This window comes from Vombatus ursinus, unplaced genomic scaffold, assembly GCF_900497805.2.
Source record: "Vombatus ursinus unplaced genomic scaffold, bare-nosed wombat genome assembly UNPS02014830.1, whole genome shotgun sequence".
Taxonomy (NCBI): Eukaryota; Metazoa; Chordata; class Mammalia; order Diprotodontia; family Vombatidae; genus Vombatus; species Vombatus ursinus.
The window spans coordinates 36,525,750-36,542,766 of record NW_020954608.1 but is presented as its reverse complement, the minus strand read 5'-3'; the positions used below and the strand labels follow the sequence as shown (position 1 = coordinate 36,542,766).

General features: G+C 37.2%; 1 protein-coding gene across 2 annotated transcripts in view; it reads right to left on the bottom strand.

Annotated features, from left to right (window-relative positions):
* Positions 1 to 17,017, bottom strand: part of SFMBT2 (Scm like with four mbt domains 2) — a 300,526-nt gene that overhangs the window by 64,369 nt on the left and 219,140 nt on the right. For both annotated transcript variants that reach the window (XM_027838774.1, XM_027838773.1), the window contains exon 12: positions 3,400 to 3,513. In XM_027838774.1, the coding sequence (XP_027694575.1) occupies positions 3,400 to 3,513 (114 nt within the window). The remainder of the gene's footprint in view (positions 1 to 3,399; positions 3,514 to 17,017) is intronic.

Genomic DNA, 17,017 nt, shown 5'->3' with positions numbered 1-17,017 from the left:
CCACACACACCATTTTCTAACACTGATCCCCAGCCAATGAATTCTTACCTTCTTTCAAGACCCAAGTCAGCTGCCAAATTCTCAATGATGCCTTTGCCAGGCCCTCTCTTTTCCAAGGGATCTTCCCTGCAGCTAAATTTCTCATAGCCCCTTGAGCAGACATCTCATTTTCAGTAACTACATTTGTCTGATAACATATATATTTAACCCCATTAGAGGGCACCTTAGTTAAATCTCAGTGAGCCAACAGTAGTAGCAGATTTTTCTTTAGATGCTTAGTGCACATAGTAGATAGCCGACAAGCATTCATTGAATTGGGTCTATTTCTATTTATAAGAACCTCTAAAAAAGAAGATTCCCTGACAACTTTCAGTAACATATTCACATACCTAAGAATCAGCCCTGGGAAGGATAGTGAAATTATGGCACGCTTGGAGACAAGAAGCCACCTCTTTAAAAAAGGACTTCAGCATTCAGTCTCTGAGTGTAGCAACATTTGGGAAGGTTTTGATAATAATGCGTAGCTAAGGTGTTCTGAACTTCTGATATAGAAAGCCTGAGAGAAAAAGAAGTATTGGCCACCATTTGACATTTATCATCCGGCTTGTAACTGTGCCCTAAAGACCACCTGAGATTTCCATTCATCTATAGGAACAATCCTGTCTGTATTGTCTCCTCCATTAAAATGTGAGCTATTTGACTCCATGCACTATTTCTACTTTTCAGTTTTTATCAGAGAGAGTAGGCCCAGAGGAGGTAGGTAATTTTGTCAAGGTTGTACAAATTAGTAGTATTTGAGGAAGCCAAATGATAGAGTGGGTGATAACATTAAACGTGGACTCAAGAAAGATCTGAGTTCAAATCCCATCTCAGACAATAAAAATCTGTGTGAGTCTGGACACGTCACTTCATCTTTCTTAGCCTTAGTTTTTTTCCTCTGTAAAATGGGAGTAATAGCATTTATTTCACTGGGTTGTCATGAGGTTTGAATTAGATATGTAAAGTGCTATAGAAATGCAACCTATTAGTAGTAGTAATAGAAGTAGTAGAATTGGACCCACAATCAATTTCTGGCTAGAAAAAGGTTGAATTGAGGACCTCTGATAAGGAGAACCAATGCAGCAAATCCAGAACCTGGACCTCTGGAACATCTTTTTTATTTCCTTACTAGTCATAAACTTTTACTCTATTCATGTATCTAATAGGTAATTTTTCCATGTTTCTCTAATATGTTTATAATATAACCTTTATAACTAGGTCAAATATGCATTTGGAGCTTATCTTATGTAAAGTAATGGTCTAAATCCAATTTCTTCCCTATTACCCTTTCCTAAATGTTGACATACTATTCATATCTCTACCATGCTCAAACTTTCCCTCATTGCCAGACTTCCCCTTGGTATTAGAAGCTCAGTACATGGGGAAAAAATACACACACACACACACACACTCTCACACTCACAATGACGACGGTGACAATAATTCTTGGGCCCCTTTACAGCAATACTGTATACATGTTCTATCTATAATGCAATGATCTTTTGCTCATGAAAGATTTTTAAAGTTAACATACATATGTGGCAGATACCTGTGCAAGTTTAATATATTTGAAAATACAGGAAACACAATAAATAAATGAAAGTCATCTTTACTGTGCATACAAACTGCTACTATGGTTGTGGAGAAGGAAAGGAGGAAGGGAGGGAAGAAGAGATGAACATTTATTAAGTGCTTATTATATAATAAATGTTCTTAAAATTATTAAGTGCCTACTATATACCTATTATATACTACTATATACCAAAGGCAGCTAGGTGGCACAGTGGAAGGAAAGCCAGGTCTGGAGCCAGAAAGACTCATCTTCCCAACTTAGTTTAGATATTTCTTAGCTGTGTGACCCTGGGCAAGTCACTTAACCCTGTTTGCCTCAGTTCCTTATCTGTAAAATGAGCTGGCAAAGGAAATTGCAAACCACTCCAGTATCTCTGCCAAGAAAACTCCAAATGGGGTCATGAAGAGTCAGACACAACTGAAATGACTGAACAACAAATATACCAGGAACTGTGTTAAATGCTCACCAGTATTATCTCATCTGACCCTCGTAACAGTGCTGGGAAATAGGTGTTGTTATTATTCCCATTTTATAATTGAGGAAACTGAGGATGATAGAGGTTAAGTGACTTCACTCAGCTAAGAATTGTCTGAGGCTGGACTTGAACTTCAGACCTACTTCTCTATCCACTTCAATAGCCAGATGCCTCTTTGTACTTCTGAAATGGCCAAGTGTCATCAATGTGAACTTTTTTTTTTTCCAGGAAGTTCCTGACTAATTTGTATAGAATATGAAGGTGCATGACAGAAGAGAAAGACTATTGAACCAGGAGTCAGAGAAGACCTGGTTCCTAGGCCTGGCTGTCATTTACTAGCTATGTGATTTCAGTAAGCTATTCAACCTCTCTGGGCCACCATTTCTTCATTGAGTCAAAAGGGGAAACTGAACTACATCTCCAAGGTCCCCTTCCACGCTTGAATAATGTTAATTCTATGACCTCTGAAAGGCACGGAAAACATCCCGGGAATGACAAAAAAATATATATTTTCTTTAGATTTTTTTTTTAGGCAATTCTAACATGCCAGCTCAGAATGAATCCTTAGCCAAAATCAAGCATCCATGAAATGATGAAAATAGTATTTCTCATGTATTTCACTTTTGTAGTAAGTCTCTTTAAGATTTCTTGTGGCATTCTTTAAGAAATTAAACACGATACTCTGCAATGTATGTGCTCTTATGGAACACAAAGGCCAGGAACAAAAAAGCAGTATTAAATTGTCTTAATTTTGACATAGTTTAATATGTTGAAACAAACCAGTCTCACCATGTCCAAGAATGACAAATCTTATTGATGATTCAGTGTCAAGCATTTTGACTAACCAACTGTTTACAATAAGACGGTAAATCATTGGAAGTAATTATTAATCTTTTAGAGAAAACCTTGCGAGAAAAATTCTCCCCTTCCCAACAGCAACAATGTAAAAATATGAAGTAAAGACACAGATTTCATTTAGAACCTTCCAAATCTACAAAGTGGACAGAGAGACTAGTGACAGTAAATACGGAGTAAGAACTTCTGGTGTCTATGTAATTTTTTAATATTTGTAAAGCACTTGGCAGTGCCTGGCTCATAGTAGGTGCTGATAAATGCAATCTCTTCCTTTTTCCCCCACCCCACCATTTCCAACCTGTGAAATAATTACTGCTTGATGTTATAGGAATGAATGAAAAAAATGGAAATTCTTTAGCTCTTTAGGAAATCAACTGATGGTAATTCACAGTATGATAATTACTTCAAAATTGGGATAAGCTTGTACCACATAACTAGGCGTACTGACTATACTTACAAACTGTTTTATGTGGTGGAGTTAAGGGATAAGCATTTGCTTCACACCAGCCAACTGGGAAGATGTCCATAGACTCTACATCCACAATGTACTCTGGAACAGGAGCTTGCAAGCCTGCAGGGGAAAGAGGCAGTGCCATTCATTACACAAATCTAAACATTCCTCACCAGTAAGAGAAATGAAGTTATAAAAAATAACAGTATCTAAAGGACAGGGTTCCTCAAAGGACTCGGCAATACAAATCCTTCACAGTGTCAAAAAAAAAAGTTACTAGGCTTAATTTAGCAGATAATTCCTGTTTTCATTGGGAATGATTCCACTGATCAAGTTCACCATTCATCTACATTAGAAACACTGACATGAAAATCTTATCATTTATAATACATAGAGTTCAATGGTAACGTATTTGTCCTGATAACCAGCTGCTCTAAATTTCGTCTAGACAAAGCTGTGGGGAAATAATTGACTTGCTTGGCATGATACATGGATAACACTTTAAACAGATCCTCATATTTTAAAAATGTTTTTGGCATTTATCTACACTGAATAATGTCATAATTCCAATGGGGTAGGCAAAGAAATTATGAACCCATCATCTCTTCCTCTTTTTCCTTTTGGGAAACCCTATGGAGAATCAATAAGATCATTTACAACCTTCAATCTCAGTTTATATAGTTACAGCTACTATTTCATTTGTTATTTGTGGCATAGTTTGTAGCATCCTTTCATTTTTATATTGGCAAAATATGCCATAGGAAATATCATCACTGAATGGCAGGATCTTAGAGTTAGAAGGGCTATCAGAAATCACAAGATTATAGGTTAGAGTCTAACAGATCAGGATTGAAACATTCCAAATAAATCATCAACTAAGCACTGTCTGCAGACTTCCAGTGATGGCGAACGCACCATTTTGTTGCAGCCCATTCCACTTTTGAACATCTCTAACTGTTAAGAAGCTTTTTCTCATAATGAGGAACAATGCCTTCTTTAATTTTCACCAATTGCTACTATTTTTTCCTTCTGAGACCTCTTATCCAGTCCTTCAAATAACTAAAAGATAACTATTGTGTACACCACCCTGAAAATCTTCTCTTCTCCAAGCTAAAGACTCTCCTCCAGTGATGTGGCACCCCTGTGGCATCAGAACTAACTTATATAAAGAAACTCGAAATTTCAGATTCTGCTCTGTAGGAACCATGCTGCAAAAATGCACATGAAAGAGTTCTACGGTAGTGTAGTTAGTTTAGGCTTTTTAAAGCAACACTCAGAGAAATGACCAACTAACAACATATATGAACTCTATAGCTCACTCCTGGAAACTGAAAATTATTTACATTAATTAAAAAATGAGATTAGTGGGGTTTAATGGGATGACCAAAAAGAGGAGGAGAGAAGAATTAGATCTCCTTGTCTCTTCAATGCAAACAAAAGACATAATTCCAGAATCTCAGTACTCTTTCCCAGTTAATCTAGGAAAGACACCATAATAAAAAAATTTTTTTTGACAAATCCTACCCAATAAAACCTGTTCAATTCTCTCCCTGAGGCCCTCAAATAGAAGCTTGCAGGTATGTGCATAGAATGACAACAGAATATCAACTGCGGGAAAACTTGATTATTATACCTAGCTGACTTTCTGCTATTATTCTCCTCTATTCCAACAAAGAAAGTTAAGATTTAAAGTTGAAATTAAATAATAAAAATTAACAAAGCCAATCCTAACACAGAAAAGACAATATCTCAAGAGAACTGCTAACTTATCACAATAACTCAAGTCACTTAATAAATTCTTGATTTGTGGTCTGCAGTTTCACTGATACACAAAAGCAGGTTTGTGTAACAAAGACTTCTTACAGGATTCTTAACTACCTCATCCTGTTTCACAATGGTAATTTTGCTTAGTTATGAAATGAGGGTAACAGTTGGGAAAGTTCAGTAATTAAGGGGAAATCTATGCCAAGCAGATTACTGGTAAAACAAGTTGAGTATTTAGTAGATTTTTTTTTTCAAAGAATGAATCAATAATCATCTTCCAGAATGCCCATACAGAATACTTAGAGGAAATCCCAGTGAGTCTTGGACCACAGATCCGAAGATAAGAATTCTATAAATAGCTAGGTGACTGAGTCACTGACTCAAACCACTTAATCATTTTGCGTTTCAGTTTCTCCAATGAAATGAAAATGATACGGTGAAAGTCCATTATAACATGCTTACGATTATACTCACTCTACTATATCCTGAATTAAATGATACCCCCTCCCCCAAACCAGATAACTATATGAAGGATATGTCTAACAATAATAACTTGATAACCTATTAAAAAGTGCTATTCTTACTTCCAAATATTCGTATAGACATTTCCATCCACTTGTTTCCTACCTTTGATTCATTACAAAATAAATGGTTTGAGGACTGAATACATCAATCAGTCAATCAACAAGAATTGATAAAGCACGCCAGAACTAAATCAGCCTTTGCTCTGTAGGAACAGGGACCTCTAGAACATTTTCACAGACTAATACATATAAGACTTATGCAAAATAAATGCATGGTGACTGGAGATGGGAGGAGAGGACTATAACAAGGCCTCTTGAAGGAGGTAGTAGCAACTAGACCTGATCCATGTAAGCAGCCAGGGGTTCCCACAGGCAGAGGTAAGGAAGGAAGGAATTCCATGGGGGTAAGGACCTATTCGAAGGTACCAAAGTGGGAGACGGGTAAAGCATGTATGGAACAGCAAGTATGCCAGTTAAGCTGAGTGCAGAGTACATGTGGGGGAGTAATGTATAATCAGTCTGGAAATATAGGCTCGAGACAGATTGTGAAAGGCTTTAAATACATCACTTAGCAGAGTGTGTGCTCTTAACCTAGAGTTAAATAAAGCTACGGAAATAGATAAAATCACTCTGAAATATGAGTCAGGTCCTCATATGTACATATATACATTACCATTATTATTAGTTACCTTGAACTTTCAATTTGTTCTCAAAGGCACAAAATTATTATAATTATCTTTCAACCCTGACTTTCTTTGCTCAAGTCTGCCATAATTTGATGGGCATGTAAGTTTAAGCAAAAGAACAGGTTTTCTAGAGTATATTTTTCAACAAAGGGTACTGATTAAAAATCATTCCAGTCCAATATCTAACTCAGTTGGCAAAAAAGCAATATCAAGTAATGAATCAAAAAATGCCGGTAAGTGAAGCAACTGCCCAAATAACAGCTCTAAATTAATGAAACCCAAATGGAGAAGTGACTCTTGCTACACTGCAAATCCCAAAGGTGGTCAGTAAGGCAAACTCTTCAGTGTCTTTTCTCTTTATAGTGTTTATCTTCTTATCCTCAGGAAGACACTGCTAAAGGGATTTAAAAGAATAAGGTAAACACTGCTTGCTTTGCAACTGCTCGATGTATTCATTAACCACCTATGTCCAGTTGTTTGATTGATCTATACATCCAAATTTGTACTTTTCTACAAGTAAGATGTACTATGATCAAAGGATTTTACATTAAAGGCAACCTTTCTGGGCAACCAAGAATGGGTTTACATCCTACTCTCCACTTGATTTTTTTTTTCTAATCTTATCACTGAATCAACCAATTAGAGCTTTATTATCTCTATTTATTTATCTGTGTCACATTTAATCTTCACACAAAAAAGGATTTCATTACGGTCACTCCATATATGTTAAGGCCACCTTCCTCTAGCCCTAAACCCAAGCCCTTTAAGCTACATACCCATGAGTCACTCAATAAATAATAATTGAGGAAAAGGTCGATTTCGTTTATGTAAATGCTCATTTAAAGGTCAGATTAATGAAGGCCAAATTACCTTCAGGAAGTAAAGTAAGCCCCTTCCTGAAGTGATGGGCCACTTCCCTCTTAATGGGATAAAAATAATAAAAGATCTAAGAATATTTTCTGATGCATGAGCTATATAAATGATGTTGCTAATTGCTATGGTACATTTTTAGACCTTAAAATAATTCTATTCTTCGACACGGGAGGGGAGGGGGCTATGTCCTCAGATCAGCTGATATTTTCAACTTCCAAAAAAGCTCTAATTGCCCTTCCAACTGCAATCAAAGCACCATGGTATCATTCAACTGCTGACACACAAACAACTCAGGATGAGAATAGAATTCAGAGTCTAGTTTTATTCAGGAAGTAATTCAAGTAATATTAGAGCAAAAAAAAAAAAAAAGACAGCCTCTGTATCCTATTCAGGCATCTGTTAGGCTGCAATTATGCGGCAGGCCCTTCACTAGGTCTTGGGGATACAAAGATACAAATAAAAGAGGGCTCCCTGCCTTCAGAGAGTTTATAGTTTTTCTCCAGGGACAGTTCGAATGACAGAAATCAGTTTTCTGAGTACATATGAGACTATAACATTCAAGAGAGCTGCCTTAGTGAGAGCAGAAACATGTGAGAGGCAGAAATAATTAAGAAGTAACTTCAAGGGGAAAATAGACAAGGGTTATCACATCCATTCAGAGTCATGAAATTTAGAGCTGAAAGGGATCTTAGATACCATCTAGTTCAATCCCCTCCTACTTACTGATGAGAGAAAGGTAGGTCAGATGGGTCAAGGGGCTTGCCCATGATCCCACAGCAAGTTAATGATAGCATTGGGACAAGAAGCTGGGTCTCCTGACTCCTTGGTTCAATGCTTTTTTTAATTATTCCACAATCTTCTCCTGCTTGTAACTCAGTTCAACATCAATCTAGGATGAATAAAAGCTGTTAATTTAATTTCAGCTTCTAACTTTATTCTTTACTTTCTTGGAAACCAAAGGGAGCTCCAAATTTGCATATGTTCAGCAAAAGCAGATGCAAAGGAATGAGAAAACAAAATGATGAAAAGTTGTCCTGATCGTCAGAACTGAAAAATGAAATTATTTCATCCTCTTGCCTTGCTCTAGCACTCCCCAACAGTTATAAGTACAAGCGTATATTTTGTTGTTTCTTGCTCTAAAGAACATGCTTTCCTCAGACCTCTGTATGACATACTGGAAACTATAGAGTCAACAGAAGGAAGAAAAAATACAGGAGAATCAAAGGAAACTTTCATCAAAAGAAAATGCTTTATGTAGAAAAATGATAAAAGGGAACAATCATACTAACCCTCTTAGCAGAGGTGATGGCAGAATCCGAAAGAGGTGGGAATGAAAAAAGGGAGAAATGAGAAAGGTAATTACTACTAATAAAAATGGGCATAATACATGTCATACAAAAGTATTTAATTAGTTATATTGAATGCATTTAATGCATTCATCAACTAGTTGCCTGCCCAAACAGGCTGGTTTAACAGGCATGTGATGTCTTGCATTATTAGTTTATTAAAAGAAAAAAATCTTCATTTTTGTTTTAGGTAACTCTAGAAAATATGATGTAACTGCCCGAGTTACATTCCAATATCCTGTGCACTCTTATTCACCGAACACCTTAGTTCACTTTTATGGTAATGAAAGTAAGGGAAGGAGGACATACAGTCCTGACTTCTGGCTGCATAGATTCCAGACTCTCTGAATGTCATCAATGCATGGATTCTGCCTTGCAGTCATACGTGGGTTCATTCCCTTAAAATTTATGCTAAAAATTCAGTTTCTGTATCTTAACATATGCCCCAAAATGACCATTTGACATTAAGCCAATTCTAGGAGTGAACAACATCTTACTTCTCTAACCCCATACGGCTAGTTAGGCTCAGATCAAGACAAGCGTAACAGTATAGCTGACCAGGTCACAGTACAGTGCCTTGGACACTCACCCTTCATCCTAACAATTGTTAGTTCAGATCAGTTCCCGGGTTTCTTTAGAAGCATGGGAGCCATTCTAAGGCAGCACTGAGCGACTCAGATTCTATGAGAATGATGGTCTCTCCCTACAGTATATCTAATCATCCCATCTTAAGATCTGAATGACTTAACTTGGTTGACCAGGTGCCAGTTGGTACCAAATTGGACCTTCAGGTCCAGCTTAAGCCAGAAGAGAACTCCAGAGGCTCTGATGAAATCAATTTTTCCTTTAGAGGTTGAGAAGTAAAGTATAATTTATCCTACTGATCAGCAAAATGTTACTTCACTGCTAAAATATACCAATGTTCTTTATGGACCATATGCCAGTTCACCACATGGCTCAAATGAGCCAGATACTCTTTAACCCTAGTTCACCATTTCCTTAATGGCACCTCTAAATTCAATGATTGTTTGAATTTCCTGACGTGAAACATAAAGGCTAGGTAGGTAGTTCAACATAAACACAAATAATCTCAAAATTGCACAGTAACTAAAAAACCTTTTTCTATACTCTTACAAAACATATTCGTGGTATGCAGTAAATTTAAATTCATTTGGAAAGTACATCTTCCCTCTTTGTAATGTGTCTAATCTGATTCGATCATTTTTATGTCCTGGCACCATTACTGATGTAGGTAGCATGAATTATTATTTGTTTTTCCTTTCACTTCTGTTTTTTCTTATAAATTAAGGGACTGACTGCAAGAATACTTCATAAAATACATGTGTATTTCAATTTTATGAGGCTACTTCTACAAATAAAAACATAACAGAAATGAAATTAGTCTGTTAAAGTTTAGGATTATAATTAAAGTTAATGTACGCCTAAGGGAATTTTCTTAATACCCACTGACCTGCATTTCAAAATCCTGCTTTTTATCTCATTTGGTCCAGGTTCCCCTTTATGAATGTCTACAAATCTGAAGAAAGCAGAAGGATGAGGTAAGAATAATATTAATAATCATGAAAGCTGAAGGACCCACATGTTCAAAAATATTTATAGCAGCTCTTTTTGTGGTGGTAAAGAATTGGAAATTGAGAGGATGCCCATCAGTTGGGGAATGGCTAAACAAGTTGTGGTATATGAATGTAATGGAACACTATTGTGCTGTAAGAGATGACGAACAGGCAGACTTCAGAAAAACCTGGAAAGACTTGTATGGTCTGATGCTGAGTGAAGTGAGCAGAACCAGGAAAACGTTGTACACAACAAAAGCCACGTTATGCGATGACTAATATTGATAAACTTAACCCTTCCCGGTAATACAAGGATCTAAGACATCTCCAAAAGCCTCGTCCAAAGAAAGAACTATGGAGTTTGAATGCAGATCGAAGCATTCTATTTGCTAATTTTTTTTCTTCTGTTGAGTTTTGTTTCCTCTTTCTGGTGGTTCCAATTCTTACCTACAACATCGCTAATGTGAAAACATGTTTCATAGGAATGTATACGTATAGCCTATATCAGATTGTGTGCCATCTTGGGGAGGGTGGTGGGGAGGGGGGGGAGAAAAATTTTAAACTGAAAAGCATATGGAAGTGATTGTTGATAAATCAAAATAAATTAATTAAAAAAATAATCATGAAAGTTGCTCACATTTTTTAGTATTTTAAGGTTTGATGAAGAGCTTGCTTTTTCTATTTACGTATAAAGTTGAAGGCACCTAAAAGCATTTATTACCAGTTCAGCCGCTAAAAAGAAGTTAATAATGAGACCGAGAGAGGTAATATGGGGTAGTGGATATAGGGCAGGCTGTGAAGTAAGGAAGACGTGGGTTCGAGGCCGGCCTTTGATATATATGGGCCAGGTGACCCTGGACAAGTCATAAATTCTCTGTGTTCTAGGCAACTCTGCGGAGATGTCATTCTAAATTGTTATAGGGACTTTCCCTACATCATTGAAATCACAGGCCCAGTCCTTATCTTGATGCCTTTATTGTTTACAAAGTGCTTTCCTTACTTAGCTATAAGGCCGGTAGTACAAGTATGGTTATTGTCATTTTACAACTTGCTAAAAGAAACATAATCGGTGTTGTCTTCATTAACTTCAGAAAAACATGTAAACTGCATCACTTATTTATAATCCAAGGTACTTTCTATTATATTATCTAAGCAGCCTTATTTACTTTCAGTGATAACAGAATGGGAAGGGAGAAACTGTATTGACTTTTGGCACCTTCTCTGAATTTCTCATAAATGGTTATGTGACTTGCCTTGGGTATGACATTTAGTAAAAAGAGCTGAGAAATTCTGGCTTGTCCAGATATTTCTGAATCCAGACTCTGTGATCCAATGTGTTAGCTATGAGTCATGGGTTTTGTGTCACCTCCAAATCGGAAAGACCTGTTAGTCATTGACAAATATAGTAAATATCATCGCATCACAGTTGTAGAGCCGAGTCAAATATCTGAGGCACTTCCCTACAGACCTCCTTTCAAGTTGTCACTGAATCATGAACCTAAAGTGCACTCGATGATTTCTGGTTTTTGTTGTTGTTCATTTATTCAGTCATCTCTGACTTTGTGATCCCATGGACCACAGTACACCAGGTACTTCTATCTTCCACTATTTATTTCCCCAAATCTGTCCAACCTCATGTACTTTAGATCCAAGACATTACCTATACATCTCATCCTCTGTTGTCCCCTATTCCTTTTGCCTTCAATCTTTCCCAACGTGAAAGTTGGGACTCATTTTCCAATGAGTCCTTGTCTTCTCCTTATGTGGCCAAAGTATTTGAGCTGGTTTCTAGTTATGGTCCAAATAAATTACCTTCCTGGATACTGAAAGAATTGGCAGATGTGAATGCTAAGTTGATATACACAATGCTTGAAAGATCAGAGACAAAAAGGATGGCACTATAGGAATAAAGAAGCAGACATCATGCTGATTTTCAAAAGAAGAGAAAAACTGAAGTCTATGAACTATAGGCCAAGGAGCTTAACTTTGCTTCGAGGAAAAATTCTAGAACATATTAGAGTGATGGTTTGCTAACATATAGAAAAGCAAAGTTGTTATCATTAAAAGCTAACAATTTCTTCAAGACCATGTCACTCAATTTTATAAGAAAACTACTAGCACTGGTAACTCAGGGAAATACTACAAACTTACTTTATTTTTAATGTAGCAGAGCATTTGGCAAAGTGTCTCATGCTATCCTTGTGGAAGAGATGGAATAATAGGGACTAGATGGTAATACAGTAATGTTGATTTAGAGTTTCAATGGCCAAACACAATGAGTAGTCATTAACAGATTAGTATCAACTTGGAAAAAGGTCTCTAATGGAGCATCCAAGGGATCTATCCTTCAACCATTTCTACTCAATATTTCTATCAATCATTTCTATAGAGCCATGGAAAGTATGCTTGTCAAACCTTCAGATGACACAAAGCAAGGAGGGTTAACAATCAGGATCCAAAATTATCTCACAGGCTAGAACACTGGAATGAAGTTTATAAGATGAAATGTAATATATATAAGAAGATATAAATCTATATAATGATAGAAGATACAAATCTATATAGATATAAAGCTAAATAGACAGATGCAAATATGAACTACATTTAGGTTAAGAAAATTAATTTCATAAGTACAAGATGGGGGGGTCTAAACAATCATTCATATGAAAAAGATCTTGGGGATCTAGACTACAAACTCAATATGAGCTAATAATTCAATCCCTCAAGCATTTATTAAGCCTTTATTATGGAGCAGTTACTGTATGATATGGCAGCCACAGAAGCTAATATGCTCTTAGGCTGTATTATGAGACATAAGTGTTTGTCCTCTGAACACATTTGGAATACTGAGATCACTTCTGAACACCACATTTTAGAAAGGGCATTAACAATATGGAATCTGTCTAAGATATAGCAACCAGGTGAATGAAGTATCCTCAAGAACATGTCATCAGAGGTGCAGTTCAATTGCCTAGGAATTCGTGGCCCGGAAAAGAAACCATTGATGGGAATACATGATAGCTATCATGTACGAGAAATAAAACTTTTTCTGCTTGGCCCCCAAAAGAAGATCTAGGAAGTAGCAGGTGGAAGCTAGCAAGAAATAGATTTAAGGTTAATATAAGGAGAAACTTACTAATAATGAAGGCCATACAAACAACTGTGGAATGGATTGCCTTGGCTAGGGGCTCTCCAAGCTAAAGGCTGGAGATGCTGGAAGGAGGGAATTCTTGTTCTGAGAGGTTACACTAGACAGATGGTCACTGAGGTCCTTTCCAAACTTGAGACTCTGATTTTATAAACTCTTAAGTGCCATCTTGAAACTATAAGTTATAAATCTTCTGTTTGTTCATGATTGCAATCACCTGTAAGATCAATAAGCAGTTGTTTCAGGAGTACTTACTATATGACTTACACTGTACAAAGTGCTTTATAAAGTTTACAGTAAAAAGACATGGCTCTTTGTGCCCTCCCCTCCCAATGAGTTTACAATGAAAAGCTATAAACAATATAGTCTCACAAATGCCTGTCATTGACAGAACACATTTTACGTATTTTACTAGGGGAGAGCTTTATGATGTCTAGACAGCGAAGTGACTAAACCAGGTTATAGTTCCGAGTGGTTTCCCCTGACCTAAGCTTTGATACCTCCCTGGTGGATGTGAAGGATTCTGCTCCTCGTATTTTGAAAAGATCGGCATCTAAATTCCACCACGTGGATTCTGACTGACCAATTTGTCACCATCTAGATATGAAAATAGGTAAAGACCAACCTCTAAATTCACTTAGTCTAATACCCTTACCTCAAAACCAAGGCAAAGTAGCACACTGAAAAGAGCGGTGGCATTGAAGATGGACAATGCAGGACTGATGATCACCTCTAATGCTTACTATCTGCGTGACCTTAGGCAAATCACTTAATCTGTTTCCTCATCTGTAAAATGTGAATTAGCCTTGAAGCCCACTGAGGTCTCTGCCCACTCTAAGAGCCACAATCCTGCAATCCACTGTTAATTTTCTCAAACTCTGAATGATCCAAGTTGTCCACAACCATGGGGTATAAGATACATATCCAATTAGTGCTAGAAGTGTTCACTTCACATGACATTCAGATCAATAAATAATAATAGCAAATGATTATGTAGCACTTCTGATTAACAAAGCATTTCACATGTTATCCCATTATTCATGAATACACATTTTCATTTATTCATGCATAGCTCCTCTTCCCTTTTCTACTCAAAAAGGATGTCACTGATGTTTGTAGTAATTAACTAGCAAACACTTATAAATCTAAGTGGGATAGAGCAATTCCTAACATTCCTCACATCTACGTATAATATCAATGTGGTCTTTCCTCCGAAAATGGCAATGCTACAAAACGTTCCCTTTTTTTAGTTAACTCCAACCCCCCAAAACAATCTTCATGCTTTACTTAAGGCAGACTTCAGCCTGGCTCCCAACAAAGCTATTCACTATAGAAACACATCCCTCCAATTATCACTATAGTAACTCACGACCTATAGTACCCTATTCCACTCATCAGTCTTCTAAAAGACAGGTCAGCTGGCAATGAAACAGAATCCTGGCCTCTAATGTCACTGGACCATTTCAGGATAACCAAGCCCTTCAAATCATAAAAACAAACAAACAACAAACAAACAAAAACCTGGAAACACTCCAAGTGATGAAATACCTAAAACTCTACCATGCTTGACAGACACTGTCCTGTTCCCACCTCCACCTCCCGAATCACACAAGCACATTATATACATAATTAAACTTAATTCTATGATGAACTGCTCTCCCAAAACGGCAAGGTGAAATGCTCTGACCTAGATAGTAAAGAAGGATGCTCCTGAGGACTCAAAACCTATAATCCTGATGATGCTTGATAATTTTTCAAGTTTTATTTATATAAACCCAACCAGTCCAATGCATGGATTTGAGCTCTCCGGAGTTAGAAAAGCCTGCCTCTTGCCAACTGCAGCAGAGATTGCTGTTGTATCAAGGAAGAATGTATGTTAATTCCCTGGCCTACAGATAAACGTAATCTCACAAAAGAACACCCAAGACACTAGTTAGACTGCTGGACCACTATTTGGTCCTCCAGATACCAGGACCTTGTGAAGTGTTGTGTATCCTGCAACAGTCTGTTGCTGAAACACCCACGGATATGGCTGCAGTCACTGGTTACTACTGTGAATTCTATAACTGACCCCTACTACAGGGTCACATTGTTGTTACTGGCACGTTCTTCAACTTGTTTAACAAAATATCCTGATTCATTCCTGTACAGATTCACGGATTTATGCCCTACATGCCCACTCCCATGTCTTTCCAATTTCTGTTAGAGCATCCTCTTCATTCTGTTAGAGCATTCAATTTCTGTTAGAGCATCCTTTAAATGACCTTCTTTAAACTTTATTGGCTGGGGTATCCAGTTTACTTTCCAATTGCAAAAGGTTTTTCTGAACTTGCAAGGCATAAATATCAATACATTTATGGCTTAAGACTGGTTGGCAATTTGAAAAAGAAACCATATATTTAATTCATACTTTAAGCACCTCCCAGGACACCAATAAAATCACTGGCTTGTCCTCTGAACCTTCATGGATTTCACACGAAATTGCAACCTTCATGCCTTTCATTCTAATTATGATTTCCGTGTTTATGCACATTCTCATTCTTCCTATCTCCTCACTGGTGTTTACTGTTACTTCTGGGGGCAGACACCTGAGAAAGATACAATTCAAACTAACCCTGCTGCTCAACCAGGCCACAGAGAACGTCATCCCCATGCAGGAATCCCCCTTCCACAGGGGATGAGGCGCAGTTGTGGATTTGGCATGATTTGACCACAAAACTTTGACCACCAACATCATATTGTGTAGCAAAGTCTCCTCATTGACTCCAGGTCAATACTTTCTGACTTGCTCTAGGTTGAGCCAATTTGGTCAATGTATCTGTTCTCAATTTCGAGGGATCTGTTCTCTTTTTGGGACTCAGCAAATCTAATACTTAATTCCAGAAAGTTCTAAGGAAAATAAATGAATAAATGAATGAACAAAGAAGCATTTATTTAGCATTTAGCATGTGTCAAACACTATGCTAAGTGCTGAGAATATAAATAACAAAAAAGCAAAAACAGTCCCAAGACCACAAGGAATATATATCCTAACTGGAAGCCACAAAAAATGGAAGTGGAGGCTAGAGAGAGGCAATTAGGTCTGCTCAGATAGGATGAGTGGATCATAGAAGAGAAGATTTGACATACCCCATCAAAGAATAAAGACAAAGTGGACTGGATTGTGGTTCATGGTTCAAGAACCAGGAGATTAGGGGGTGGGGGGGGTGGAGTGGTGGGGAAAAAAGTAGTACTGCAAGCAGTACTGGAACTGACAGCCAAGTATAAAGGTACATGAGAGGAAGACTTAATCTCTGACCTTAATAAAGTTACCTTACATCTCCAACCATTATTTTCCTCACTGTAAAATGGAGATAGTTTAAAGGATACCTATCTATCTATCTAGATATGTATGTGTGTATTTGTATGTGTATGTCTATCTATAGGTATATATGGATATGCTTATGTGTATATGCATATGCATATTTTTATATATGCATATGGATATATAGATATAGATACAGAGATATAGAGATATATGGGAAAAACAGTGCTGGGCACCCACCTATACCCTGTACAAAGTACCTTGTCCTTTAGCCTCCTTGGGCTTCATTAGAGCCCCATGCCACTTTTCAGTTTGTGGTGCTTTTGGGGATATTCCACCAAGTCCCTCATTCTCTACACAATTCTGCCTTCTGTAATGCTCAGTTTGGATCTCCCTTCCCCCTCC